General features: G+C 44.8%; 1 protein-coding gene across 5 annotated transcripts in view; it reads right to left on the reverse strand.

The window, feature by feature from the left end:
* Window positions 1-13,117, reverse strand: part of RUNX2 (runt related transcription factor 2) — a 292,780-nt gene that overhangs the window by 127,511 nt on the left and 152,152 nt on the right. For all 5 annotated transcript variants that reach the window (XM_019537134.1, XM_019537132.1, XM_019537133.1 and 2 more), the window contains one exon: window positions 2,834-2,995. In XM_019537134.1, the coding sequence (XP_019392679.1) occupies window positions 2,834-2,995 (162 nt within the window). The remainder of the gene's footprint in view (window positions 1-2,833; window positions 2,996-13,117) is intronic.

Genomic DNA, 13,117 nt, shown 5'->3' on the forward strand with positions numbered 1-13,117 from the left:
TTTCCTTCCAGGCCTTGTAAAGCTGTAATTTCTACCTCATGCAGGAGGGGTTTTCTAGGGCTTCCAGGAATGTACTTTTTCCTCTTTAAGGCCTGGTTTTACTCTGAAAAAATGACTCTGTGGAAATAGGATTGTATGAATGAGGATCTGGTTTTCTTAGCTTGCAAGAAAGAAGCTGATTCTTGTAAGTGCCGCCCTACAGACCCTCCTTCTTTCCTTCACACTCATTATCACTGGTTATAAAGACTGGAGGCTTGCACACTCACAACTGTGCTCCTTTCTCTACCACTTTTGCATACCCTTTAATACTTCTCTGTGCTTCTATGACCCTCCTCTCTGTAGTATCTGAACACCTCACAATCACCATTATACTGCTGTATAACAAAAAGCATTGTTCTCATTTCACGGAAGCACTAAGTAAATTAAGTGACTTGGCCAGGGGTGAAGGCAGGAATTGAACACAAGCCTCCTGATCCTAGCTCAGAGCACAGCCCTCTGACACAGCCCATCTTACTGTAGCATTTAATGAGGCGATCCAAGTGTGACTGAGAGTCCTCATATCAGGATTTAGTTAACAGCCCCACTGACAATCCATAAGGAACATTAGACTCAAACTCCTCTTCTAAAGCTGCACGGCAACGAGAAGTACGAACTGGTGCAGACTTATTTTTATTCACAGCAGTCAGCAGAATCGAGCTGGAATGTGCACAAGAAAAGCACATCTGGTGAGTAGAGGAGGTGGCATTTTTACACAGCCACTTTACAGAGTAGAGCCAAGCTTTAAACTAACTTTCCACTCTGCACCTTATAAACAATACGGGCCAGATCCTGCCCGGTGCCTCGGTGCAGTGGAATTGGCCTGGTCGGGGCACACGAGTGAGCCCGCAAGGTTTTTGAAACATGCAACACGGCACCGCCGCGCTGCGAGTGAGAGCCTGTCATCAACCTAAGGAAGCCTTTGGCTGACACCCCGGTGCCAGTGAGCTCATGCTGTATTCTGGAGGTTCCCTGTTTCACAGTTTTCATGGACATTAGGACTGGAAGGGACCTCGCAAGGTCACTGGGTCCAGCCCCCTGCCCAAAGGGCAGGAAGTCAGATGACCCCAGCAAGATAAGCATCCAGGCGTACCACAGAAAATAGAAAATCAAAATCCACTTTGGCGTCTAGGTTACAAAGGCACCTCCTGGGATGGGAAAAGGCCAGGGAATAATGGGGATCAGCTGTTCCCCAAAAGGGAAGGACAGGAGAAGTGGGGATAGCTTGCTGCAAAGTGCAGTAGAGAAGTTCTCAATAATGGTCCTGTGATGTACTTCTTTTAGCTGTGGAGCTTGTGCCCGTGAGAGAGACGCTTACATCTGAATACACACTGCAGGACTTCAGGGCAAGTAACTTGTACAGCTGCTGCAATCCCAACTGGGCCCATTCCTGCAGGGATTGCCCGGGGCAGAACAACCCAGGGCTACACTGGCCTAACAAGAAATCAGTCTCCAGCCAAACAAACCACTTCCCCCAAATTAAGCTGATTTTGTTTTTAACTCGAACGAGCATCTTGAAGAGAGGACAGAGGTGCCTGCCTGCTAACGCCAGAAACTTTGACCCATTTGGATGGTCTACTTTCTCTGAAAACAGAGCGCTAGGACCAGGGAGATCTCATGGCTGTTTGTTTGAGAAACAAAGCTTCCCTCCTCCGAGATGAAAGAAATCAAGGAGTCTAAACTAATCAAATCCTACATGCCTCTTGGCTCAAGTTCAGCTTGTCGGTGATGCAGCTCAGTGAAGTGAGCAACATTTATAGTACTAAGAGCTTTGAGGAGAGGGGAAAACAAGATAGAAAGAAATGTGCCTGGCTGGAAGTCAAACAGGTGTATGGGACTAGAATCCAAGACCATAAGAGGGTCTTGCAAACATGGAAAAATAGCTATATAAAACCAATCCTTTGTGCTTTATTAATGAAAAGTAAAGGGTCTCTTTACATTACACATGCATTTTGGCAGACAGGTCACTAATATTTCCACATTTGTCTGTTTGGAATTGTAACGCTCCAGTTAAGAGTTCCCCATACTGGCAAAATAAACCAGGTTACTGCGCACCCTTGCATGCCCTGTTTTACAGCCAGACAAGCAAATGACTTTCCACAGCTGGATTTGCCTCTGTGCCCCTTACAGCTGGATCACAGAGCATATATACATCTATGTGTTGGCTAAAAGGTGTCAGTCCCTGGTTGTTGTCTAGTCTGGGCTCCTACGATTTCCTCTCTCCTGGATCATTCTGAACTTACCTACTCCTTCCAGGACTGCCCTGTACCCAAAAGTGACCCAGCCAGTTTCTGATAGGGATCTTAAGTACACATTAACAAGGGAACTGGCTTTCTTGACCTACTGGATTGAAATAAGCAAAAATAAGCCTTAGATTTAAATATTAAAGAAATAGAGACACTTTCCAGTGAGACTAATCTAATTTAGGAGACAGCAGTAAGACTGTTTAAAGGATCACAGAAAAAAAAAAAAAAAGAAAAATATCACAACTTCATTGAAACTTGCAGAGAAATGGCTCTCAGCTGAAAACAACATAAAGGAATCAGACTCACGGTAAAAGCTAATCTGACTTAAAATGGAATTTCTTACATTTAAACGACACGTTCGAGAGTAATGTGGCAACACTTAAACATTTAAATCCAAGCCTTAAAAGATGAAGATTTTGATCCCCCTTTAATTCAGAAAGTCTGGTACCACATCCTGATCTTCCTTTGTATTCCTGAACCGCAGTTATAAGCACCGTCAGTCTTCCCTGCTACTCTCTGCACAATTGTTTTAGTTGAAACGTGGTCTTTACCTGAGAGGCGTCTGGGCACATCGGTGATGGCAGGAAGCCCCGTGCCTCGTGTGGAGGAGAGGGGAGTTGTGGAATGAATGGATGGTGAAGTCATCTGGCTCAAGTAGGATGGATAAGATTGGTCATATGACCATGGAGGGGATGATTGTGCCTGTCTGGGGTCTAGAAAACAAAACAAAAGAGAACATTAAAAAAAGAAAAGAAAAGAAAGAAAATAAAAAGACATAGGGGCTCCCCCAGCCAAATCTAAGCCCACTGGTGTTATGAAGAATGGGAATGTATGAGAAATAACATTTCCTTCCCCCACCCCATGCCCTTTTCCTTCTCCATTGCTCTGTGCTTTTTCACCTTGCAAAATAATCAGGTGAAAAACAAACAGCACGGAGCCAAGTAGCTCCTTTGATTTTTTAAATGGTAGCAAGCAGAGTTGAAATCAATGTGGTCAGGGGTCCATAAATTCCTCCTCTCTCCTGTCCAGCTCTCAGAAAAAATTCCAGCATCAGCTCCCAGGTCTGTTAACACCTTCCACACCTCAGTGCTATCAGGCTTGATTTTTTTAAATTTTATTTTAGCTAGTTGTGGGGTGGGGGGAGAAGGGGGAACACAAAAGTTGCGGGCCGCGTCTGTCAAGTTGTTGTCCAGTTTCAACATTAAACAGAAGGGTTTTCAGCGCTGAGAAAGTAAACCAAGAGGGAAAATGTCATGGGTCCTATTAGCATCTGTCTAAAAAAGGTCATGTTTGAATTCTAACCCGATTACCGACAGTCACCATAATTATAATATGAAACCAAATGGTTTGGGGTAACCATTGAAACTTAACAATGCCTTTTGACGTACTTTTTATAGACTGCTTTGGAGGCAAAGATTCAAGGCCCAGTAGGTTATCCTTGCTATGACCTTTTGGTGACTGCACTGGATGACAGAAGAGGAAGGGGAGTTTCATTTTCTTATCGTTACGATTTGCAACTTTCATTTTTAGCTATCATCTGTTGAATCACCACTGGAAACAGGAATTCATCATAAATATTCTCTCTCTTTATCTTGGTGAAAAACCCGAAAGCGTTTCCTAACCAGAAGAGTTTCTGTTGGGATCTGCATGATGTACAGGAATACTGCATATAGCATTGCCTCTGAATTTACTTGTACACTTGGGAACCCATCTTTCATAGATTCATAGATGTAGGGTTGGAAGGGACCTAAGTAGATCATCTAGTCTGACCCCCTGCCCTGGGCAGGAGAAAATACTGGGCTCATATGACCCCAGCTAGGTAGTTATCAAGCCTCCTTTTAAAGACCCCCAGGGTAGGAGCCAGCACGACTTCCCTTGGAAGTTGGTTCCAGACCCTAGCCGCCCTGACTGTGAAGTCGTGTCTTCTAATGTCCAAATTCCTTTCTAATTTCTAAATTTTCTCCACCATTTCCAAGGTAGCAAATCAGCTCCAGTTTGACTCAAGAAGCTACTACACTCAAGACACTGAGCTAAGGTTATGCCTTGTCAATGGAAATGCAATAGCTGCATGGCAGAAGTAAAGCCCCCTTTTTCAGGAAATTCATCTTCTTACAAAAAAAACCCCAAAAAACCTCCCACTCTGCTCTTCCACACAGAAAAACCTTGTAGCTTCAGCTATTCCTTGTTTATTTTTTCTGTTCAGACATGATTTGTTTGAAGAGATGTCTGGAAAGCAGATACTTCCTTGAAGCAAAATAACTATATAGATAAAAAAAATCCTGTCCAATTTAATTTTAAAAGGATTTTCCCTGAGTTTGCTGTTTATATTACAGTTGAGTAATATAAATGGTTAACATAAAAGCTCCTTAGAAATCTGAAGGACACTTGATCATTAAATGTAATGAACGACTTTTGTCTTAACAATTTCAAGGTATGGGTTGTATATAGGTTGGCATGGCTTCAAATCCGACTGACTCTCGTTGTTGTATCTGATATCAACATGTTTCTCTGCTTCACGGTAGTACGGCTATTCATGATTCAGTCTATGTTAAGCAATCTGCAACTGGAAAAGCAGAGGTGTGCTGGGAAAACAAACTTAACAGCAATGAAGGGTCAAGAGCAGACCCGCAGATCCCGACTCTGTCAAACTCTAGATTGTCAGTCCCAAACTGGATCTAACCCAGCCCTCCTTTATGGTTTTGATTCGAGGTCAGATCCAATACTGGAAGGGGCCTCAGTTGCAGTTTAAATGCAGAAAAAATATCAGAAGAATGGCTGTTCTTATAGGATTCGGTCCAAGATGTGAGAAGCTCGTGAGTATAATTGCTGTCATGGGATGTTTGCCACGTGAAATGGTGGAAGCCAGACTTTTGTGGTATTTTGGCAACGTGGTATCTTGAACCTTAGTGCTTCTTTGGCCTTGGACCCTGAAATCTAGCCTAAGCCTACATATAACGCAGCCTCGTTGGCTCACCCCAACTTAAAATAAAAACAAAGACTTCTGGGTCATGTCAACAGGATCCTACTTTTTACACTCGACTGGCGCAAGATCATGACAGTAACAGGAGTTTTAAATACACAGCATAAGATAGCAAAAGAAAGAGGTGGCACTGTAAGTCACTGGGACTCAGGAAGTCAGTAGTCAATGCCTGGCTCTGCTACAGACTTCCTGTGTGACCCTGGGCCAGTCACTCACCCTCTTTGTGCCTCGATACCCCAGCTATATCATGAGGATAATCATTGTGTGTTTCCCCATCTCTTTGCATCACCTATTTAGTTCATAAGTCCTTTGGGGCTGGGACTGTCTCCTCCTAGATGTTTCTAGTGCAACAGGACCCTAGCCTAGTTTGGGTTTCTCTCTTTGAAAAAGAGACCTCAGCTTGAGCTCTGTAGAAAAATGAAGGCTGAGGGTACAGAGCAACGGTGCTCAATCTTTTGGGCCCAGGGGCCAGATGAGTGTTGCAGGGCCAGTCCATAAGCCACACTGGGTCCTTTGTGCTGGGATGAAGCCCTGGCACCCCATGCCAGGACTGGGCCCTGCGCTGCTCTGTGGGCCAGACACAGGGCCACGCGATTCGGCTTGCAGGGTTCCCAGCTGCTCCCCTGCCACCAAATTTTAGGACCTGTGGGGTGCCCCACCTGTGGGGAGCCAGATCTGGCCTGTGGGTGGGGTTGAGCACCCTGGTATAGAGAGACATAACAGCTGTACTGCTATCAAAGGATACATCTAATTATCCTGGCTGCATGATTCCCTAGCAGCGTAAATGTAGCAACACTCAAACTCATTTCTAAAGCTGCACGGCAAATCCAAGTACGAACCGGCGCAGACACCACTCCAGTGTTAACCCTGCTTCATCCAGGTTCAAAGCAATGGGGCTCACGTGTGTGGCTCGTGCAGGCTACTGCAGAGGTGCACGTGTAGATTTATAACAGCCTCGCACCCCTCAGCGGCTGCTTCCCCCACTTTATAGCACCTAAAATGCATTTTTGTCCAAATCCTGTCCTCACCATCGGTAAGCAAGCAATGAAAGCAAAACAAAACCAAAGCCCGGGCACCGCTGATATAAGAAGTCGGTATTGCAACTCTGAGGCACTACCAGGGAGGAAAGCAGCGATCCACAATAGTGCAGAGTAATGAGGTCCCCTCGCCCTAACTGCGGGCGGGGAGGAGAATCTCCCTGTGGCAGCTTGACTTCATACATGGCGTTTGGCCTGCCAGCAAGCAGGAAATGGAAGCAGCTAGTTCACAAGGTCCCTGAGCAGAAACCTTCAGACAAACTCCTCTTCACTGGTAGCTGTGGGTATTTCGTGTGTGCCGGCTAGGGGGCGGGTGGAGGAGGAAGGGAGTGCTGCCTATCTATACTGACTGATGAGTCACATTTCTCACCAATCCAACCTGGGATAAACCCAATGCCTGTTTTCACCCTTAGAAGCCAGGAAGGATGATGTTCATCTGAGGTTTCTAGTAACCAAGCCAGTTATCAGAGTTAGATTCAGCCCCATCTGAAGTGCTGATAGAGTTGCTGCTACCAGCTGTGTAACGAAGCGGCCAGGCACTGGGGCGTTGGCAACGTCTAGTTGCCACTGTGATGCCAGCATGATTTCAATTGCAATTGGGCAGCTGCTGACAGCAGCTGTTTTATTCACCCCTTCCCCCCCCAAAAAGTCAGCTTCTGGGATGGTTGCCCCAGTCACCCTGCCTTAGTTCTCCCGCTGCCTCCTACTCCAGACACGCCTGGTCCAAGTGCAACCTTGTCTGGAACCATGTGGCAAAGTTCAGCCTAGGGCCTTCAAGGTAATTAGGGGAAATTTTTGAGAAGGTTACTATTTCCTAGTTGTGTGCCAAGTGCCCACTTAGCCTGGATAGTGGAGGTGTTTAATATGTGCAAACAAAGCAAATGCAATGACCTTCAAGCCAATTAGTGGTGCCCTTTCCCCTGCCCTGCTTGAGAAGCAAATTCTCTCGTTAGCTCTGAAGGGGGACGGTGGGGAGGAGGGGGGCCGTATGGGAGTCACTCGTGATCAAGCAGTTTCTATCTTCTGCAGGCCAGAAGCTTTGCATTGTCATGGAAAGGAGCTCTGGCAGGCCCAGCAAGTCTTTCCAATTGTTAAAAGCCTACAACATATGAAAAATCCCAGAGGTTTGAACCAGAGGGAGCCTGCCATTGCCTGAAAAAAAAAAACCAACTTAAAAAGCTCATTGAACAGCTGCAAGGGGAGGAATGACCTACCCACCCGCCCCAAAGGCAACAATGAGATAGACCCTAAAAAAAGGCCAGCAGCGAGGTGAATAAAGCACGGAGTCAAGTCCCGTTTTTCTGTACTTGAGAATTTGCAGGGATTACTAATAGCAGTCCTCCTTTTGTAAACATTTTTTGTTATGCCTGCGTGGGTGTGAAGAAAAGTGCTTCTTTCATAACAGTCATTTGCAACAGGGCATACGCTGCTATACATAATGCACAGATCGGCTGAAACAAGTCAGCATGGGTGAGGTCTAAACTAATACATAAACAGCTCCTTCCTGTTTGCACTGCCAGGTAAACGTCTACATAGCAGGAAATATCAAATCTTGCATATTATTTTGTCCCTAGTACTTTATTCCCACATTCGTAGTTACTGCTGGTAAATTTACACATTCTTTGACACTTGTCTCCTGCAGCCTTTTGTGTGCATCTCAGTGGATTCCTGGAAAAAAGAAGGCTGTTTACAAAATTAGCCAAATGCTGGACGGACTTTACGAAATTAGAAGCCAGCGTTCCAGTTTCCCTGTCAATTCACTCGCTCTACCGTGGTGAAAATCCTCTGACCCCCAAGGAAATGCCCAGATTGACAGCAGTGCAAATGAGAGGAGAAACAGACCCTGCAAAGCTCCGCTGAGCAGCCTTTTCCATTGCTTTGGCACTACGCAATGACACATACAGAGAACTACAGTGGAAAGAGATCAATTTCCCATTCCCCGAGCTGAGCGAGCACCGGAGACCACGCTCGCCAGGCACACAGGCTCGCCGAGCCCTTGCTCTGCAGTCTGAAAGCTTCACCGAGCACATGCACGCATGCACTTAACAAAAACGCTCTCGCTTGAACCCCACTGAGCCCTGGGACCACGGCCGTGTCGCTGCTGACTCTGTTAGTGCTACTGCCGATGCTGACAAATGAGCTGTCTGGACCTATCTTTGGTAAATATTTAAAGTAAGATATCTTCAATTATGATTTGAGCAAAGCCAAGACTGCTTTCAGCATAAGGAAATGGACAACCGCTGTAGAAAACTCAGCTCTGTGAGTTTTGCCTACGCTTTTTCAAAATCTGGGTGTCCGGCATCATTCACCGAGAACTCCGCTGAAGACAAATCCAGAGGAGTTATACCCTGATAAAATGAAGGCAGATTTTGGCTTCCAGAACTGACCGAAATCATCCCCTCCACCCCATCCCACAGTGACATTTCTAGGGAAAGAAACAAGTAAGCACCCCCTCTAGCTAGAAGGCCAAACACTGTAAAATGAGAAAAGAAAAGGATACTTGAAGGGGAGAGAGACAACTCTTACCCAATACAGGCTTTTTATGGCTACTTGCCAGTTGCCTGAAGGATGCAATTAATTTGCATGAGATAAAGCTGATTACAGCTACCCTTGTTCTCAACGCAGAGTAAGCCTCTGGTAGAAATCCCAGGTCCACAGCCAGACCTGCTGGCATCTGTAGTTTGAGCCGCATCTAGAAGGCAGCCACATCCTGCTGGGCAAAACACCCTGGGCTGTGTTTTGGGCCACCTCTCATTAAAAGTAAAATCCAGCCCAGTGTGGGGGGTATCTCCACATTGGGTTTAAGCAGTATAGTAATCTTCTATATGAGCAAATGATAATAAGTGATGGTAAAGTGGCATTCTTAAGGGACTAACAGAAGCAACATCCTAAACAAGGCCTTTGCGCAGATTTTGTGGGTAAGGCAAGCTGCTTCACACCATCCTCTTCCTGCCGTACGACAGCATTGTGCCCAGAAAAGGGTCTTCTCCTTCTAGGTGGCATTCACCTCTGTGCAGATAAGTGGCATGCAGCGTATCAGTATCTAAAGGCTCAAAGTAGGAATTAGGGGAAAACGTCCCTGGTTTGCAAGCTTTGTGCTTGCCGTCTGAAGAGGGATGGATTTTCCTCTCTGGCCAAAATTATTATGTCACTCTCTTTGCCATCTAAGAGCCCTTCTAGGTCTTCTGCTGACCTCAATCCAAGTCGGGCTGTAGAATCCAGCCCTAAATGCATTAACTGTGGCTGCTGCAACCCTAAATATTATGAGTTAATGAGAGAGACTGCTCAATCTTTGCCCAGTCTGAAAAATGGAAGTTAAATGCTGCTGAAGTGAGAAAAAAAAAAAGAAAAAAAAGAAAGAAAAAAAAGCATGTTTCACATAACCTTTGAGTCGTGTTATTTCAGTTACTAAAGTCACAGATTGCCTATAGATCAGATGGTGCCACAGCGGTGATGGAGCATGAAACCTCACTTAACTCCCACTTCACAGTTTCTACAGCTCTGCAGCTGAGACTCCACTGCTCATACTGACCGCATTCTTGCCATTACGCCGTGGCTTTTCCCGCCTGATAGAAGCTAATTCTCACTGGTTGTATTTTAGAAAAACAACAATTTTCCTTGTTTCATGTTTAAGAATTGATGCAGCAGTTTGCTGTCTGAATGGGAGGGTAATATGATATGCCGGCAAGTTATTTAAGTTCCATAAAAAATGAAAAAAAGACATCGCAAATATACCAGCATCCAAATGTGAGGAGACAGGAGTCTTGATTTATGAGCAATACGCAGGGCTCAAATTGGATCTGGACTACTTCAGCAAAGGTATCTGCTTATTGGATGATTTGTTTTTTAATGACCCTTCAACGTTGCTTTTGCAGAATGCTAGTTAAAATGCCATGTTGAATGAGGGCCACTTGGTGCTAAGCCATGCCTTGCACTGCAACAGTCTGATCCTATGGCAGGTTTGGAATCGTGGGGTAATTTTTTGCAAATTGCATTCAGGTACTACAGGAAAATAAACATCACCTTGGAAAAAGAGAAGAAATCAGAAAATGAACCAGCAACCGTGTAAAGGCATCTGCTTAGTTCTTAATACTCAGATGGGAGTCAGCCAGGTTTTAAATACAATTTATGTTTAATCATGGAATAATTATGCAAAACCTCAATTGGAATGAAACAAAAGCAGCTTAATTATGTTCTTCCTGGTAATAAAACAATTATTATATAATAACATGTTGCAGAGAAACAGTTGTTTACCGCTATGGTTATTAGGAACAAAAACCGTTGAGGGTTGGGGGGGGGGGTTGGCTTTGTTACTGAGTTCAAAGTCACTAAACTAAGAGATTTCCAAAGCAGTTCCTTGTTAATTCAATCAAATGTAATAAAACCCTTTGATTTTGTACAAGGGTCAGTTCTTGAACTATATACCCATGCCCTATCAGCTGAAATGCCCATGTCAAGAGATCAGTGGAGAGTTATTATTGATAGACTTGTGGGCACATATTACAGCATCTGGAGAGGTTACTTGAAACAAGTACAGCATCCCATTAAATTAGCTGGCTGAAGTGGGTAGCATATATAGCTTCTTCCCTTATAACTAAACCAGAGTGGCATAAACTCAGTCATTTGCTATGGTTAAGCAAATGACTGATCAAAGAGATGCTTTGCACTGCTCCCTGAAGCATAGACCTTGTCTCTCTCTGGCCTGATTTGTACAATAACAGACTTGACATCCCCGAAACAACACAGCGGGACTGCCAGCGCACATACCACAATTGTCCTGGTGGAAAGAGCCAACTCTTCTGAAGCAAGGAGAGCCGGATCTTATTCTGCTTATTAGGCACCTAAGTGGATTTACGCACCTAAGTGCAATCTTATTCTACCCTGTTCCAGTCCCTAAAATCCACTAATGCATCTATTTTTGTTGCAACATGCTGTCAATTAAGCCTTAAAATGAAGGCACAAAAACACAAAATAGTGAGGGTGAAGACACCCTCTCCACCCTCTACCCTCCCCCCACCCAACATTTGTATTATCAGGTTCTCATGGGCTTGAGCAAGGTGGATAGGATCTCATTAAGACACCTAAGCCCACTTAGGTGCCTAATACATAGAGTATGATCTGCCCCACAGTAGTTTACCTATTAAGAATTACTGACTTGAGTAGTACCCGAAGCCAGATGCCAAAACCAATGCCATAAACAGAACAATTGCAAATATAATATGTTCATGCTAACCATTCCATTAAAGGGGAGGTTAGAAAGCTAGCAAGTGGTCTTCAAGAGCTGAGTGCACCCAGGAGGAGACAAAGGTGTGGAAGACTACGGCAGGGTCTGTGTAAATGGAGTGTGTATCTTAACTATCTGCAAACTTAACTCACTAGTAGGAGTTGTCACTGCTAGCTGGGATTCGGAAGTCAGGCTATCTAAAGATTCCCACCACTGGCAAGGAAAAAGTACACTCCACGATTAGAAGGAGAAGTCCATTCATCCTCCTGTCCAGGTTATTTCCTTCTGCCCTACCAGCACCAGCTCTCTCTTGTCTAGATCGAGCCTCTTGTGGCATAATTGTCCTAGGTTTTAACTACTAACTCTTTGGCTCGGCAGAGTGGGTAGCAAACGCCAACACCTTCTTTGCAGTCAAGCTTATTTTAAACCTTACCTAAAAAATTCACCTCCAGGATCTGTAAGAGCTGCTGCTGATTCATAACGAGGAAAAGAACTACATTATTAATCAAACCCAGCAGCACATTTACAGGAGGCATTTACGTGAACGAGAACGGCATATGAAGTTACACTTAGCTAGGATGAAAATTATAAGGGGCTCTCAGTCCTCCTGCTTCAGGGCATAAGCTGATCACCAGATGGGGTCAGGAAAAATTCCACCCTGCTCCGTAAGGATAGGGTTGCACAATGGGTAAACTATGGAGGTGGGTTTGGGGTTTTCCTGCCCCCACTGAAATGGGAATATATAGTCAGACATTTTAGTGGGAACTGTGTCATGTCCTCAGTTACCATAAGACACAATGGTACACTGAAACCCATGGACTTTGTTTTGCCAATTCTTACCTTTAGGATGATAGAAAGTCAATCCAGATTTCATATGCCCAACTAAGCCTGGTAAATGAGCCAGTTCTGAGATATTGCTAGAAGTCAAGACCCCTGATATTTATATATGTATTTTATAGCAGTTCAAACTGCTGTTCTAGACCTGTGAGAAATTTGGCAGCTCCTGTTCATAAAGGTTCACAAGAGGAATTTTTCGTTTCAATTTTTGCGAGGTTTCGCTTGAGTTTTGGGTTCAGACAAACCCACTTAATTCTCTGCCTTACTGCAAATCAATAAACTGGTTGAACTTTTTTTTTTTTCTTTTAAATAAAAGCCACAACACTTTGTCAAAACCGCTGAGTTTCAGCTGGTATCATGTCAAAACCACTTGAAACATGAAACCATAAATCTTTCCAGACTGACTCAAAGGTGACATCTACACTAGGAGTGCTTTACCGGTATAGGAAAACCAGTACACTGAACTGGCAAAGCACATGTAGTGTGGATACCACTAGCTCAGTCACACCAGATGACAAAGCTAACCTATTCAACAACTTCCTTGCCTCCATTTTCCTGAGCAGGGACTGGATCAGCCCCCCCACACTAGGCCCCCCTTAGACCCCGGGGGAGGCGCACCCAGGCCCAGGGTCAGTGAGGCTCTAGTCAGGGAACGTCTGGAGGGACTGGATGTATATAAATCAGTGGGTCCAGACGATCTCTACCCTCGAGTGCTGAGGGAATTGGCAGAGGTCATGGCGGGACCCCTGGCATGGCT

Source organism: Crocodylus porosus, unplaced genomic scaffold (assembly GCF_001723895.1).
Source record: "Crocodylus porosus isolate Cpor-Errol unplaced genomic scaffold, CroPor_comp1, whole genome shotgun sequence".
Taxonomy (NCBI): domain Eukaryota; kingdom Metazoa; phylum Chordata; order Crocodylia; family Crocodylidae; genus Crocodylus; species Crocodylus porosus.